The 17,270-nt window shown below is 37.1% G+C and overlaps 1 protein-coding gene across 7 annotated transcripts; it reads right to left on the bottom strand.

Annotated features, from left to right (window-relative positions):
- Window positions 1–243: 243 nt before the first annotated feature.
- Window positions 244–11,535, bottom strand: LOC141380224 (serine/threonine-protein kinase pim-2-like). 7 transcript variants are annotated; one of them, XM_073937534.1, is made up of 10 exons: window positions 10,735–11,097; window positions 10,202–10,327; window positions 7,514–7,648; window positions 5,881–6,369; window positions 5,404–5,634; window positions 5,206–5,300; window positions 5,034–5,069; window positions 2,949–3,441; window positions 2,559–2,673; window positions 244–2,193 (listed from the first exon to the last, which is right to left on the bottom strand). In XM_073937534.1, exons 1-9 carry the CDS (start codon window positions 11,021–11,023, stop codon window positions 2,594–2,596), a joined length of 1,974 nt encoding a protein of 657 aa, XP_073793635.1. In that variant the 5' UTR covers window positions 11,024–11,097; the 3' UTR covers window positions 244–2,193; window positions 2,559–2,593. The 7 variants fall into 7 exon arrangements, with proteins under 7 accessions (XP_073793635.1, XP_073793640.1, XP_073793638.1 ...); XM_073937539.1 differs by having other exon boundaries at window positions 5,400–5,634; window positions 10,735–11,083; XM_073937537.1 differs by having other exon boundaries at window positions 5,400–6,938; window positions 7,203–7,648; window positions 10,735–11,535.
- Between the last annotated feature and the right edge of the window lie 5,735 nt (window positions 11,536–17,270).

Genomic DNA, 17,270 nt, shown 5'->3' with positions numbered 1-17,270 from the left:
CTTGAGATTGTGTTGGATAGTTCACCCAAAAATGAAAATTCTGTGATCATTTTCTTCTGTTGAAAGGAAGATGTACTGAATGTTGCAAACCCATGACCATTGACATCCATAGTAGAAAAAACAAATACTGTAAAAGTCAATGGCTATATTATTTAAAATATCTTTTTTTGTCTTCAACAAGAAACAAACTCAAACTAGTTTTGAACAAGTCTGAAATGAATAAATAATGACAAACTTCATTTTTGGATGTACAATCAACTTTATTCATTCAGAAAAAAAGTTCAAATTGCCTCTTTAATGCTGATACTCGATATCGATGGAAGCATCATCTAAAGAAGATGTGTTGTTTCTCCAGAGATTAAGAGGATGACGATTAAATAAATCCACCCTGAAATAGTTGAACACCCTCAACGTCTCCGATTTCACCTGTACTTCAGCCAGTCGCGATGCATTGGGTCAGATATATACGATAAGCAAAACCTGTACATCATTTATTTCAGTTCCTGCATGTTGTATTGTGTGGCTCCAAATCATGAAAAAGGTTTTTGTTCCTTGACTTTGAAGATTTGATGCAGACATAATTTTAACTGACTTTGTATTAAAATTGATTTAAAATATTCAGACTTTCACTTTATCCTCACTTTATAACCATGATGAAATGTACTAATGCTACCGCTTAAAGGGGCAGTTCACCCAAAACTGAAAATTCTTTATTCTTCATTAAACACTCTTTACTTGTTAACATCTATCAATACTTTTATTATTTATTGTTATTAAAAGGCCCTCCACCACCACCTTACTCCTCCTAGCTCATTTCGTATAGTGGTATGTCTGAGAGCTCCCTCATCCTCGACTTTGTTTCTGAGTAACTTGGGGCTGTTGCTGTCTATGGAGGATGAGGGAACACTCAGGTTTCATCTTAAAATATCTTAATTTGTGTCCAAAACATTTTTTTGCCAAAAAGAAAAGCACGCTCATTTTAATCTAGGACAGTCCAAGATTAAAATTAGAAATATAGAAGTCTTCAATTACTTTAGGGTCAGTGTTAGTAATGTACACTTTCACCCACAACACAAACTGAAGAAAGGCCCTCCACCACCCTCTACTCCTCCTAGATCATTTCTGATATCAGTAATTCTGAAATCTGAGAACTCCCTCACCACTTAAAGTCCAGAAAAATACCAGAATTTTTGTTCTATGATTTTTGTTATACAATTGAACCACTGACGGCACTTTTGTTCAGTAGTTTCTGAACTTTGTTTCTGAGCAACTTGGGGCTGTTGCTGTCCATGGAGGATGAGGAAGCACTCTGATTTCATCTAAAAATATCTTCATTTGAGTTCAGGAGATTTTTTTCACCAATTAAAAAGAGCACGCTCGTTTTAGCCTAGAGTTGTCCAAAAATAAAATTAGAAATATAGAAGTCTACAATTACTTTAGGAGTCAGTGTTAGTAATGTACACTTACAGTCACAACACAAACTGAAGAAAAAAAGGCCCTCCACCACCCTCTACTCCTCCTAGATCGTTTCTGATATCAGTAACTCTAAAATCTGAGAACTCCCTCACCCTCAAAGTCCAGAAAAATGCCAAAAAAAAGATTTTCTGGTAGTTTCTGGACTTTTGTTTCTGAGCAACTTGGGGCTGTTGCTGTAAATGGAGGATGAGGGAGTTCTCTGATTTCATCTAAAATTTTCAGTTGGGTTCAGGGGATTTTTAGCCTATAAATAATAAAATATATGCTCATTTTAGCCTAGGGCTGTCCTAAAATCTATATTTTTTAAACCTTCTGCTTATCATAGAAACCTGACCCAATGCATTATACTGGCGCTGGTGTTTCTTGATCATCATTATCCTCAAGAGAAACAACTCTTCCTCCTCAATATGCAGTCAGATTTAACCATGCACATCCTTACAGTCCACCACTAGTTTCCATTTCCTACTGCACAGAAGAGGCAGTTTCCTGGGAAAGATGATGATGCTGATCCTGCAAACTTTGGCTCAGTCTCTGGTTCTGGATCAGTTAGATGTGGCTTCTTCTTTTTTTCCATTTGCAGTGAAAAAATGGCTTCTTTATGATGTTTGTGTTGGGTTTCATGAGTTTTTTTTATGGAAAACCTTGATTTTTTTTTCTTTTTTAAGATGAGAGGATTTTTTTGTAGAAGACCTTGCTGCTTTCTATGTGAAGTCCATACTGAGGAAAAACAAAAGAGGAAATATTAAATGCATGTCTGGAATCTGACTAGTGCATATTAATATAACATGAGAAGCAGCACAATGGAAAAAAACATGTCTATGAATGGCTTCTTGTAGTCTGTGAATGACTTCTTAAAGCTCCAACAATCATGTTTATGAGAGTTTATGAGTGTTTATTACAGAAGTAACATCAACGTGTGGATGTCAAATAGTCTTCAAGGTTTTGACATCAAATCATTCAGCATTTTGGTAATGCTTTTTTTAATGTCAAAACCGATTAATAAAGCGCATATCTGACACTGGCCGATCATCAGCGTTGTGTGTCTAGTAAATGTAGTTTCCTTCAGGCTGAGTTGTGTTTACCTTTATCTGCATTGAGTCTTGTCTTCATTCAAGTGTCACTTCATCCAGTCATGTTGTAACAACTCATCAAGTGTCAGGCTTTGTCTCAGACACTTATCGATCAGGTCACGGCAGTCTGTACAAGGAGAAAGATGGTTAATACACTGCTTATAAGATCACATCTTTCTTATAAGACTGTATCATATACACTAAAGCTGACATTTATCAAGATACCTTCTGAAATTTGTACTACCAATGGCTGTATCCTAAACCGCCCCCTATACCATTAATAGTGCAGTATTTGACAAGATATGCATAAATCTTCAAAATGTGCATAAAAAATGAAGGTTTAACTTAAAAAATAAAGTTTAAATATTTTAATGGAAACACAGCTAGTGTCTGTTTACTCACCACTGGTTAAGCTGGCTGCAAGTGGAAAACTGCAACTGACTTTAGCAGCGAAGTAAGTCTTCATGTTTCCGGTCACCATGTAAACCAGCAGGCAGCATATAGCCCTGGTGCTGGCCAATTCAGCCCTATCGCAGTCCTGTGCACACACTTTGTAAGCGCAGCCGAAGTCGATCAGCTTGATCTCCAAAGTCATCGTGTTGACCAGGATGTTGCCTAAATGCAGGTCGTTGTGCGCAATGCCTTTGCCAAAGCAATGCTTGACTGCCAGAATGATCTGTCGCAAGAGGCATTTTGCCAAATGTTCGTCCAGCTTGCCACAATTGCGTACATAGTTCCTCAGGTCTTCAGAATGCTTTGGGTACTCCAGGACAATTGAAATGTATCCAGGTTCATTAAACCACTCGTACATTTCGATCACGTATTTGCACAATGGTGGACGCTTCATCATAAGCATAAACTCTACTTCTTTAATCATCGGTTTGGAACAGCCAGGCTAAAGAGAAAAAGAGAACAAGGGTTAGTAGATGCAGATCTGATGGAAGAATACTTCATGCAAAAATGTTTTAAAATTTTCAGAAAAAGTTTATTCTCTTAAAAAAAACGCCTCTCAGGCATTCTGTTTGAATGGGGAAACAGCAAAATGTGTCAAACTCAGTTCCTGGAGGGCCGCAGCTCTGCACAGTTTAGGTCCAACCCTAATTATACACAACTTATCAGACTAATCCAGTCCTTCAGGCTTGTTTGAAACCTACCGGTAAGTCTGTTGAAGCCAGGTTGGAACTAAACTATGACGGGTTGTGGCGCTCCAGGTACTGAGTTTGACACCCTGATCTGGTAATCTCTGATTCATTCACTCAGGGCTTCATTCACCATATTGACTGTTGCACTTTTGCCCATTCAAAACTATACAAATGACATGTCTTGTGTATTCAATAGTCTTTGAATAACAGCAAGAGTTCACAGGTTTACCTTGGGCTGCATAATGTAATGTTTCAGCATTGATATCACAGTGTGCACATCAGCAATAGTCACACTGCAGTATATGCAATGTTGAGTCTGGATTGATTATTCAATTGCTGTAACTAAATATTAATAGACTCCTCAGAAAACCCTCCAAAAAATCTACTTGATGTATGTTTTGCTCTATTCCGCTTATTTATGCTCGCATATTGTTTTTTATTATATTTGATGCATGATTTACTCCCCTACAGAATCATCCCGATCAGGCTAAATATATAAATTACTTACAAATAGAGCTATTGAAGCCATCTGGTGAAACTGTAAATATTGTCGCAATAAATATTTAAAAAAAAGCAAAAGAATTTTCCAATATCATGCAGCCCAAGTTCAACTGTAAACAAACAAAGCTCCATGAACACTTTTGTGCAGCAAAATACTGTAAAATGGCTTTGTTTGCGTTTGTCTTCTGCATCAAATCAGGGTGTGTGTTTACTGCGGTCAATACAACTCTTGCCTGTTGCTCTGCTGACTCTAATAGTAGTAATATACATACTGACTGTAGTATTGACTATAGTAAACATGCATATTGATCTGATGCCAACAAAGACATTTTATTTATTTTTTTGTGTACAAAGGTGTTCTTGAAACGTCGTTTGATTACAGTTGTACCACTGGAGACACATGAACTGTTTTGACAATGTTTCAGGTATTTTTCCACATGGACATTTTGGGTCCCTTGTTGTCTATGGAGGATGAGGGAGCTCTCAGATTTCAGTTAAAAAATCTTCATTTGTGTTCTGAAGATGAACGGAGGTTTCGGGGATGAGTGATTAATAACAGAATTTCCATTTTTGAGTAAACAAGTGTTTAAATGCACATTACGTTGTACAGTTGATATAGTGCAGCAACAAACTGCAGTAACTCTTCACTTTAATCAGATTTCACCAAAATATTTGGGCAAAATAAGGTCTATTTTACAGTAGCGTAGCAATAGATGAACAACAGCAAAATGACTTTCTTCAACTAGATCATGAGTGAAATTTTCATACAGGTTCAAATGACTGGATTGCACAACAGTAAATGTGTCCAAACCATTAAAGAAGTGATTTATTTTTTCCAACTTACCACGTAACGGTCATTCTCAATCTGTTTGATGGCAACCTGCAAGGAGGAAATACAATTATAATTTTTTCCACCATATTCTTCAGTCTCAAATTGATTTAATTTGAGCAACACAGCTGCTCAATTAGACAATTCACAAAGAGAGCAACATGTATAGTATAAGACGAGATATTACCTCCTTGTTATCAGATTTACGGAGCGCTTTGCGTACTGTGCCAAAGGCCCCGCTTCCCAGAATATCTCCCAGCTCATAGAAACTTGCCAAAGATCCTGAAAAAAAGAAGAGGTTGTTAAAGTGCTTTCAGGTCTCTCATACTGATATTATCTTACATTAACACATTTACGTTGTATTAGCATATATTATAATACTGACCCTGATCATCATAGGCTCTTGACGCCAAGATCTGGGGCCTAGATGGTCTAGGGACAGGCTTTGGAACTGGATGAGGTTTATCAGTGTTGTGGATCCCAGATGTTCCAGGGACAGGCTCTTCATCCGGATCTGGCTCTTGATCTGGATCTGGCTCTTCAACCGGGTCTGGCTGTTTACCCAGGTCTGGCTCTTGATCTGGATCTGGCTCTCGGTCTGGATCTGGCTCTTCACCTGGACTTGGCTCTTCATCCGAATCTGGCTCTTCATCCGGATCTGGCTCTTCATCTGGATCTGGCTTTTGATCTGGATCTGGCTCTTCATCTGGATTTGGCTCTTCATCCGGATCTGGCTCTTCATCTGGATCTGGCTCTCGATCTGGATCGGGCTCTTCACCCGGGTCTGGCTCTCGATCTGGATCTGGCTCTTCACCCGGGTCTGGCTCTCGATCTGGATCTTCACCCGGATCTGGCTCTTCACCCGGGTCTGGCTCTCGATCTGGATCTTCACCCGGATCTCGCGCTTCACCCGGATCTGGCTCTTCACCAGGATCTGACTCTGGATCTGATTCAGGCTCTCGATCTGGCTCTGGATCTTCATCATATTCTTGATCTGGATCTGGCTCTTGATCTGGACCGCGCTCTTGATCTGAATCAGGCTCTGAAACCAGATCAGGCTCTTGATCAGGGTCTGGATCTTCATTATACTCTTGAACTGGCTCATGATCTGGATTGTGCTCTGAATCAGGATCAGGTGCTCGATCTGGATCTGGCTCTTGATCTGGACCCGGCTCTTGATCTGGATTGTGCTCTGAATCAGGATCAGGCTCTCGATCTGGCTCTTGATCTGGATCAGAATCAGGGTCCACTTTGTTTCGATTTTTGCGGAGAAAAGGCTTCTTCATGACCTTCCACACCCTCCTGAAGAAAGCATGGATTTTATTCCTCCTGCTCCCTTGTGTTTGGATTTCTTAGATGATAAAAAAATAAGAAAGAAAATATTAGAAGCATGACAGTCAAATATTTTATAGGCTAATAAATTAGATATAGGCTAAATTGTCTTAAAGTTGGACACCTATGGTCGTGTGTTTGCCACTCCTTCATAGACTCATAAATGCCAGTAAAAACATAAGTTATACAAAGCTGAGGTGCTGTGGGATCAAAATCACACCTCTCATCATATGTAAGTGGAGCAATCCTGAAATAAAAATCATCTTCCATGAAAAACCTGTTGTTGAATAGTTTTGAGTAACATGATATGAAGTGTTTTGAGATTTGCATTTACTTTTTAATGTTTGACATAATCTCAACTAAAACATGAAGAAAGTGGCGGAGCATAGAGCCTCCTTTGTTAAAAACAGCCAGTAGCGTTTAGTTTTTCTCACAGCTCTGCCAGTAAGAGTGGTTGAGCTCAAGCACATCAAATGAACACCCAATGTAAAAATAAGGGTGGGGCATGTCAGTCTGTGAATTGTGAATTGTGTTACTTTTTTGTTCCACACTAGCTTATTCACCTTATTCTCAGCTGACGAGTGGGTGCTGCAATTTGAATCTTTTTGTCTCGCGACTTCCAGTCACATTCACTTCCATTCATTTTTTGACGTTAACAACTGCTCGTTACGCTGCTTGAAGTTGCAATTTAATATTTTCTTATTATATTATGCTACTTGGTCTGTGTAGTCATGCAAACATTTGTTTGTTGAGCAAGTAGTTTGGCCATTTTCTGCCGTTTATTATTCCTAGTCATTTCTCCCATAGGCGACTGAATCGGAACTTCTAAGACAATCGCGAAAACAGGCGCACTTCCGCATTTTAGAATAAGGTCAATTGATGTCCTTAAGTCTAAGATACTGATGCTAATGTGTAAAAAAATACATTATCCTAATTTCACAGGGCTTTTAAGGAGCATAAATTAATTTCTAGACATAGTGTTATGGGAAAAGTTGCTTCATGTCTACAATATGTGCATTAAAACTATCTCTTTGTAATGTTTTATCTGACGATGTTCAGTTTTTTTATTCTTTTGAGTGTCCCAAATTATGAAGAAGCAGATCTCAAAATACTTGTACTAAGAGCAGCTAAATGTCTTTTTTTGTAGTTTCAGACGGTCTCACCGGTTGTGTTTTCCTCCACACTGTTATCGGGAGGAGACTTATAGGTTGCTGTAGTGTCATCAGAATGCATCGTCCAGTCCTCATCCAACCAAGGACAGAAGTCGCTGCAGAAGCTGATGATCTCCAAAAGTGAGCCTGGATGACAAAATCAGTCATAATGGTCAATTTTCAAAAACTGAGATTCATGGAAACATTTTACTGGACTCATCATGACACTTTTATGATCATGATATAACACATGTCGTGAATATGAATGAGAGTTTATGTTTATGACTGTCATTAGGTGTCATTTCCTCAGTTATGTCAGTTTAAATAACATTGTTTGAGATTCCTTTGTTACAGAAATCACTTGTGTGCCTTTGTTTCAGCTGTAACTTGACATAAACAAATACTGTAACAAATGCACAGCCTGTCTGTCATGACAACTTGACACAACCAAGTAGGCATGGGACGGTAACCGTTTTTAAGGTATACTGCGGTTTGGAAAAGTCAAGGCTTTAAAACTGCAAAATTTTCATCTCAACCTTTCCTACGGTATATGTACGATTTTTTCATTTACGTATTTTAAGACAACAGTGTATCCAGCAAAAAAGATGTCCAAAGTTGTAAAGAAATCTGTGTTTTTTAAAACTAAGGAAGACATTTGAATTATTTGGCAGGGTTCAACGCTAAGGATTTTTTCTACTGGTCCGATCGGGCAAGTGGTTTAGATTTTTACTTGCCCTGCCAAAATTTTCACTGGCCCCACCAAAAAAAAAAAAGGAAAGTTAATAGCTATTTTTTAACCACATATTTTAAATAATGTGTCAAAAATAAAGTCTGTAAATGTAGAATTTCAATACTTACAAAACAATTGTAAATATAAGTGTTATGCAAACAAAAAGAGCAGTATGGAAAATGTGGAGGCATTTTATTGCAGTTTGAAATTATTTAACAAAAGGTGGCTGACTTGTCAAACTGACGGCAAACTATGCATAACATCACTTCATTTTTATTTTGTCGTGTTGTTTCCAAGTAAATGTCTACTTCCAACACGTTAGAGACAGACATTTTCGTTTAGCCTTTTAATTTGATGATGCCGCCATGTTGCTGTTTCTACGCTGTACTGGTTGTTACCAGGTTACAAAAAAAAAAATAGCATGGTCAAATCAATCAGATAAGACGAATCGGAAAGCAATATGTTGTTTACGACATTACAGAGAAGGTAGCATTTAAAGATTTAAAAGCACAAACTTAAAATGCACGCAATTGACAAATAGTCACAGACAAATTAAATGTTAGTGACAAGGCAGAACTGTCCCAATCGGGCCATAATGATCCGGTCTACTGTCCCAAGTGTCTCTCACGCTGGCCCTGGGCCACCGGGCAGTCCTTATTGTTGAGCCCTGTTTGGCCTGACATGTTTACCGCTCCAAAATATTATCAAGGTTTCTCAAAATAAACTATATTGTGTTCAAAGGGAAAATATTAGTTTTTTACCCAGACATTTTAAAAGAGCATATGTTAGAGCAGTACTCACAATACTGGTTATCATACTGTCAGAATCTTATACCGGCCCCTGTCTATTACCAAGGCAACATAACATGTCATAATTTTGTCTTAAGGCCACTGTAATTGTGTCTTGAATTTCATAACAGTGTCGTTCATTTTTCCTGACCTCAACTTCAGTGGAACAAATTTAATTTATAATTTAAAATCCATTAAATAATGATGCTGTTATAAAATTCTTCAACAACACACTGACACTTCTAATGAGAACTTGTAATGACAAATTCATCTGGTTCCACTAAAAAAAGTGATCAGAAAAATATTCATGACACAATTTTAAGGGCCTCATGACAGTCATGTTTATGACGGATTTATGACATGTTGTGTTGTCTTGGTAATGTCAGGTTGTCTTGACAAAAACATCTCAAACAGTGTCAACTTTGCATTTAAAACGACACAACAGAGTGAATGAGTTTTTAATTTAAAATCACATTATTTCTCATTTTGTTTCATATATAATGTGTCTAATTTCATTTATACATCTCTTTTAATCCTCCGATACACTCATATAAAGTACCTTTTTGCCCAGTTTTTAAAATGGTTTAAATCTAAAAAAGCTTACTGCAGAAGCTGATGGTCTCCAAAGATGGTCGTGGATAACAAAATCAGTCATAATGCTCAGAAAATGAAAAATGTTCATAAAATATCTTCATGGAAAATGATAAACTTTACTTAATAGTCTAATGACTGTTGGCATGGAAGAAAAATCCATATTTTTGACTCATATAAGTGTCATTTTGGCTATTTCTACACATTTACCACAGAAACATTAATGTAGGTGGTTCATAGGGACTTTACATAGGCGTAGTTTATTTTATACAATAAAACAGATATTACATGGCCCCCAGCTGCCCATTGAGGACAATTTACCTTACAAAACAACGTTTTCTCTTGTCAAAGTCTGTGTAAACCCATTATTGATAATTTCTCATTTTTGTTTAATAATGTTTTTGTCTTTTTTCAAGCTTAAGTCTTTTCCCAGAGATGGGTTGCGGCTGGAAGGGTATCCGCTGCGTACAAACTTGCTGGATAAGTTGGCGGGTCATTCTGCTGTGGCGACCCCGGATTAATAAAGGGACTAAGCCGACTAGACAATTAAATGAATTAAAGCTTATGTCTAGTGGCTGCTGACGGACTCACCGGTTGTGTTTTTCTCCACATTATTATCAGTAGCGGGTTCACCGGCATCTGAAACCACAGTCCAGTCCTCCTCGTCCAGCCAGGGACAGAAGTTACTGCAGAAGCTGATGGTCTCCAAAAATGACCCTAAAAAACAAAATCAGTCATGAGGGTCAGTTTTCAGAAACTTTCTGAACTATTCAAAATAAAATATCTTGATGGGAAATGATATGATATAAAATGTTATCTGCATTTTCTAATAGGACACATCCTGTGCGTTTTAAAATAGTATTGGATGTGGATTCATTGTTTTGGCTAAGCCCAGTGAAAAACAACTCTCACTTTTTGACAATTTACCTCACAGGACAACTGTTTCTAATCCCAAAGTCTATTTAAAACCCATTATTGATCATTTCTCATTATTGTTTCATGTAATGTGTCTTTTTTCATTTATACATTTATTTTAATGCCTCAATATTTGCATATATCTCTATCCTTGGTTTTTAAATGATTTTAACAGATTATAAATGTTGAGTGTTTGCTGATAATCTCACCGGTTGCATTTCCCTCCACTTTATTAGCAGTAGAGGGCTTGTGAAGTGCTGTAGCGGCCTCTGAAACCACAGTCCCGTCCACCTGGTCAATCCAGGGACAGAAGTCGTCGCAAAAGCCGTTTGTGTCCAGCCACAAACCCGTCTCTGCTTTCTCCATTCCACTACTCGCAGATGCTGTTACTGCCATCGCGTGGTCAAATACAGACATCGTGTTTTTACTCATAAAGTGTTGTAGTTCACTCATCGAGTGTTTTAAGTCGACAGATAATTTGTAAATCGGTAAATTCATCGAAACTCTGTAAACGCGCTCAAATGACAATCCTTTCACTAGCTTGATAATCACTGAACTGAAGATCGGTTTGCCGAGTGGCGTCACTTATGGAACATTAGAAATGGCGTCTCTAGGCGCGTTTATTTTCAAAATACATCCATTTGAATTAAATAAAGCTGACTAATAAAGGCGAACACACAGCAAATTGACAATAATGAGGTAAAAATCATAATTAATAGTTCACTAATTGTATGAATTGCATTGAACTGTGATCAAATTATTGCTTGTTAATTAGAAAACTAGGTTCTTAGTGCTGGGATGTGTGTTACATACACGTACGTGTTTTATAAATACACCAGTGTCAATGAAGAGGTTTATAGCATTCAAATAAACCATAGTTTTTATTTATTTTTCATCTTAAAAATCTCTAAAATTCTTAATTTAATATACAAGGTTTTTGGATGTTGGTTTGTATTTTACAAATAAAATGCCGCCATCTGAGGAGGAAAAAAGTTGCAATTTCCACATATATCCAGCAGGGGTCCTCAGACACCTATTCATTTCAGTTTATATTTCTTGACGCTTTAGAAATTATTTCCTTAAACTGATGATCTATATTCACCAGATGGACTTTATCATTCTACAAATACATTAAAATTCAGCTTTTTGTACTTTTGGTTGTTGTTGTTTTTACATTTTTACTATTTTTATTATTGTATTTTTGTTGATTTTGCTTTAGTATTAGTTAGTCCTTCATTTTTGAACATTTTTCAGATTTTTATTAGATTTGTTTTTGCCAATTTTTATAAAAATGTTCTCTATTGCAGTCATACTAGTGTGTTTGTGCCTGTGCGCAGAAATCTAAGACATTCCAGAATTATAATGGGTTTCACATTTCTTTTTGGATACAATAATCTTAAAAAATTCTCATTCGTTTTCAATGTGGGGTCAGGTTGACGGTGATTTAAAAAAAAAATTTACACACCTTTAAAACAACCAAATCAACTTCAGTTTTTATGTGTTTGAAGATTTTATTAGGGTAGTTGGAGAGCTTCATGCTCCTAAGATAAAGGGAACATTTACAGTATATAAAAATAGGAAGCTCTGACCCTGTGGGCCAATTAAGGGTTAATAAATATATAGACATATAACATATTGTGCTATGTTAACTTAAAATGTGGAGTTAAGTACTGAGGACATATACTTTATAATCTAAACTGAATTTAAATCCAGCAAGTGTTACAACAAACCCTCTGTCTGTTACAACTAGCCCTGCAGATGGAGTAAATAATCACATTTTTACTCTAAACACCTTTTGATCAATATGATAACATCAACTTTAAACATATTTGATCAGCAATCTGTCTTTCAATGACTTTCAAATTCAAACGTATTCATGAGATGTGAAGTTGATCTGAAATGTTGTAGAATTGACACACAAAACGGATTATAATTTAATAACTTTTTATTTATTTAATTTCACTATATATTTAAAGTATTTGTAGTCAGACAGCTCCAACTCATATAACAATAATAACAATAATAACTCATTATAACAATAACACAACTCATATATTTCAAAATACTTGATTTCTTTCACCTGAAGAGGAAACAGACGAATCACAATATTTATAATGCATCACCATAAAACATATGTTGAATAGGTTGGAAGTTCATTCCACTGTGGCGACCCCTGATTAATAAAGGGACTAAGCTGAAAAAATGAATGAATGACTCTGATGGTAAACATTAATTAATTGTTGTTTTTTTTTAATCAGACTTGACAAAAACAGTCTGCAGAAACACTTTCATTGACATTCAACAGAACACAAATGAGAGAAAACATGGGAAGCATAACATGCGCACACACACACACACACACATATATACATATATATATATATATATATATATATATATATATATATACATATATATATACACACACACACACACTCACCAGCCACTCTATTACACCCATCCAACTGTTCGTTAAAGCAAATTTCTAATCAGCCAATCGCATGGCAGCAAGTCAATGTCAGACATGGTCAAGACAATCTTCTGCAATTCAAATTGAGCAATGTGAATGAACGTGGCATGGTTGTTGGTGCCAGATGGGCTGGTCTGAGTATTTCAGAAACTGCTAATCTACTGGGATTTTCAAGCACAACCGTCTTTAGGGTTTACAGAGAATGGTCCAAAAACAAGAAAATATCCAGTGAGCCTCAATTCCGTATGCGGAAATGCCTTGTTGATGACAGAGGTCAGAGGAGAATGGCCAGACTGGTTCCAGCTGATCGAAGAGCAACAGTAACTCAAATAAGCACTCGTTATAAGTGAGGTCTGCAGAAGAGCATCTCTGAACGCACAGCATGTCCAACCTTGAGGCGGATGGGCTACAGCAGCAGAAGACCACACCGGGTGCCACTCCTGTCAGCTAAGAACAGGAAACTGAGGCTACAATTCACACAGGCTCACCAAAACTAGACTATAGAAGATTGGAGAAACATTGCCTGGTCTGATGAGTTTCCATTTCTGCTTTGACATTTAGACAGTAGGGTCAGAATTAGGCGTCAACAACATAAAAAACATGGATCCATTCAGCCTTGTATCAATAGTTCAGGCTGATAGTGGTGTAATGGTGTGGGGGATATTTTCTTGGCACACTTGGGTCCATTAGTACCAATTGAACATCATGTCAACAACACCACTGCCTACCTGAGTATTGTTGCTGACCATGTCCATCCCTTTATGACCACAGTGTACTCTGATGGCTACTTCCAGCAGGATAACGCTCCATGTAGTGAACCGTGAACCATCTCAGACTGGTTTCTTGAGCATGACAAAGAGTTCACTGTTTCAAATGGCCTCTACGATCACCAGAGCTCAATCCAATAGAGCACATTTGGGATGTGATGGAACAGGAGATTCACCTCAATGGATGTGCAGCCGGAAAATTAAAACACTTTTTTTTTTAAAACACTACACACAATGCTCTACCTAAAGCACAAAAATCTATCAGGAAGCTACTTGTTTTCCTTTTCCAAACACAACCAATCAAAATGCAACACTTATTCACTAGTTCACACACACTGCTCAAATGTGCAAACACTAATTTCTTAACTGATCACTAACCAATCACGGCCTTACTATAATATAGGCCTATACACATGTCAAAGGTGACACGACACTGGGCTGTTCTGTATTTATTTCTTTATTTATTTATTGACCCTGCTAATCCAGCGTGTACATTTTTTCTATGGTTGCATCTGAATTTTAGTTTCTGTGATAGGCATAACGTATTTTTCTCAATTAATTGGTTTAGACTATTTTAGCCTGTAATTTAAATCTTCTCTCTGTGTGTGTTTGTGTACTGCGTGTATAGAAGGTTTGAATGAATTTATGCTCTTACCGAATATTTACAGCTGTATATTTGTATAAATAAAAAAATTATGACAGATTGTGGTGTGTTTTATCATATATACAGAATAAATTAGATTATGTATTCTTGTAAAAATGGTGATGCAATATGGATTGGTTTAATGTTAAAAATGTTGTTTAAGCGTTAATTTCAACGTTAAATCATTTAGATTCTACATTAGGTAGACAAACCAATTAGGTTGATTATATGTTGAAAATGTGTGGATTCTTCATTGTTCCAATTGACTGTAAATCAACATCGTTTCAACTTCAGGTAGACAAACAAATTAGATTGATTGTATGTTGAAAATGTGTGTGTGTGTGTGTTTGGGGCGTGTTGTGAGGCGGTAGGCCAGAGTCATGGTGGCAAGCCAGATTGATCGTCAGGCCACCAGGAAATGTCCCGGTGCTCTCTATGGCCAGTCTGCCCCTCTACAAAAGTATTACACATATGCCATGTATATTTATTTATTTTTTTTAGAGATATTACTAAAGTCTGACCATATTCTAATTATGTTCTTCTTTTTTAAAGTCAAAATAGTAAGAAAAAATATAATAAAACCTGAACACAATACACAAGAATCCATATTGTCAGGAAAAGACAAAGCCTTCATTGAGGGAAGGGAAATTAACCCGTTTAAAGGTAAGATGTGCTTTACACATAGTATTTTAACTTTCCACCATCTTAGCTACATATTGTGCAACAACTTCAGTCAAACGGGTAAAAATGTCAATATTTTTCTCATTTGAGTTACAGATGATGTTCTTAACGCAGCAACACACCTAAAACACACAATTGGCAAAACAGTTAGTTTCATGCTCAAAATCACACATTGTAAACTAAACCGCTAAACTGCTTTTCAACATACAATAATAAACTAACACAATACACCATGTCTAACAAAACACTGCAAACATGTTTCAAAAAGAAATTATTGTTCAAAACACTAACACATGTTTTCTTCCTACAGAAACATTCAGTCAATCAGAACACGCTGACAATAAAAACACTAGCATCAGCTAAAATTACAGAAACTGCATTAAACTGCAAACTGCATCAGCTCTGCTCTTATATTTGAAGCCTCTCTACAGTTTTGTTTCGTTGGGTTTAGTAAATGCAGGCATTTTCTTTGCCATTTTCTTTCTGCAAAAATTCAATACAAAAATGAAGAAAAAAATTGCTTTATAATATTTACAGTTTATGTAAACAAAAATACAGACACAGAATTGCTACAGTACAGACTTTATTTGCAAAAGCACATCACTGCAAGATATACAAGAAGAAAAAGCACCGCGATTACAATAAAAAACCCAAAGTAATCTTTTATTCTGCCCGGTCTTCTGCATTTTGCCACATGTTCTCATCCACATTACACTTGATATCTTCTGTGGCCCGACATGGTAACTGTGGCCCTTTGGGCTGCTATGTTTCACCCACGGCGACATCCCCAGCCTTGTCAACATAGATAATTCAATGTGGTACTTGACTGACCTCCAACTTCATGACTTTCTAAAAGTAATTAGACACATTGTGTGCAAATGCTGTACTGTACTGTATATCTACTGTATGTACTAATGAACTCCAGGTTTATAGAGTAATTTACTGCAAAACACACTGTGTATAGTCAAGTATTGACTGTATTGCATAACCTTACCTGAACGCATTGGTGACGGAGATGTGATGCACTCACTGTTCCTTTCAAAGACCTCAAGAGTCCTCTTTTAGAACATATGATCATGTGTTTGGGAAAAACTCAACACATAAGTGTGGTTTCTAGATGGGAATCAGCTGTAATGTGTATATATATATATATATATATATATATATATATATATATATATATATATATATATATATATATATATATATATATATATATATATAAGAGAGGAGGCAGGGAGGGGTTTTGTGCTCGTGCATGTTGCGCTCAGTTTCACTTTCATTCGGATGTACAAAAGAATATGCGTGGGATTAGGTTTCATACATCTGAATTTTTTTCTGCGTACGCACAAAGTTGTAAATGTTTTAAATGTGTAAAATGTTTTAGAATGATTTCCACGCAAGTCTTTGTACAAGAGGCCCCAGAACTTGTGGATGTTAATAAATAAGTGCTTAACCATAGAATTGGACTGAGAAGACTTATTTGAAATGGTGTTAGAAGTTGTGGAAAGATAGAAGATGGCGAAATTTAGTCCACCCCAGAACTTCATCTTCGACAGGCCTCAAGAGTGGGCCGCATGGCGACAGCGCTTCACAAGGTACAGGATAGCCACGAAGCTAAAAGAATCTGGTGAGGTGCAAGTGAGTACCCTCATCTTTGCCATGAGACCAGAGGCAGAAAATGTCTTCAACTCATTCACGTTTGTAAGAGACGAACAGAAAAATGACTTTGCTATAGTTCTGGATAAGTACAACGAATACTTCATCCTGAAAAGAATATAATCCATGAAAGGGCATGTTTTTACCAACGAGTAGGCCGGGGGAAAAGGCGGAAATGTTCATATGTGCACTCTATGAGTTAGCAGAGAGTTGTGACTTTGGCCCACAGAAAACGGAAAACATCAGAGATAAGCTTGTTGTCGGCATCAGAGATAAGGAGCTGTCAAGGAGGTTACAGTTAATGACCGACCTTACATTAGATACAGCCGTACTGACGGTGAGACAGGCGGAAGACATAGCTCAGCAGGTGAGCCAGCAGGAGGAAGGGGCATCGAGCAGTGTTCAAGAGGTTTTACATAGACGACCTGAAAAACAGAGGTACTGGGATGAAAAGAGACCGGTAAGAGGAAGGAACGACAGAAAGTTCAGCGCAATAAATGCGGAAAGTGTGGGAAAATGAAACAG

This window comes from Danio rerio, chromosome 22 (genome assembly GCF_049306965.1).
Source record: "Danio rerio strain Tuebingen ecotype United States chromosome 22, GRCz12tu, whole genome shotgun sequence".
NCBI lineage: Eukaryota > Metazoa > Chordata > Actinopteri > Cypriniformes > Danionidae > Danio > Danio rerio.
This window is presented reverse-complemented; position numbering and strand designations above follow the sequence as displayed.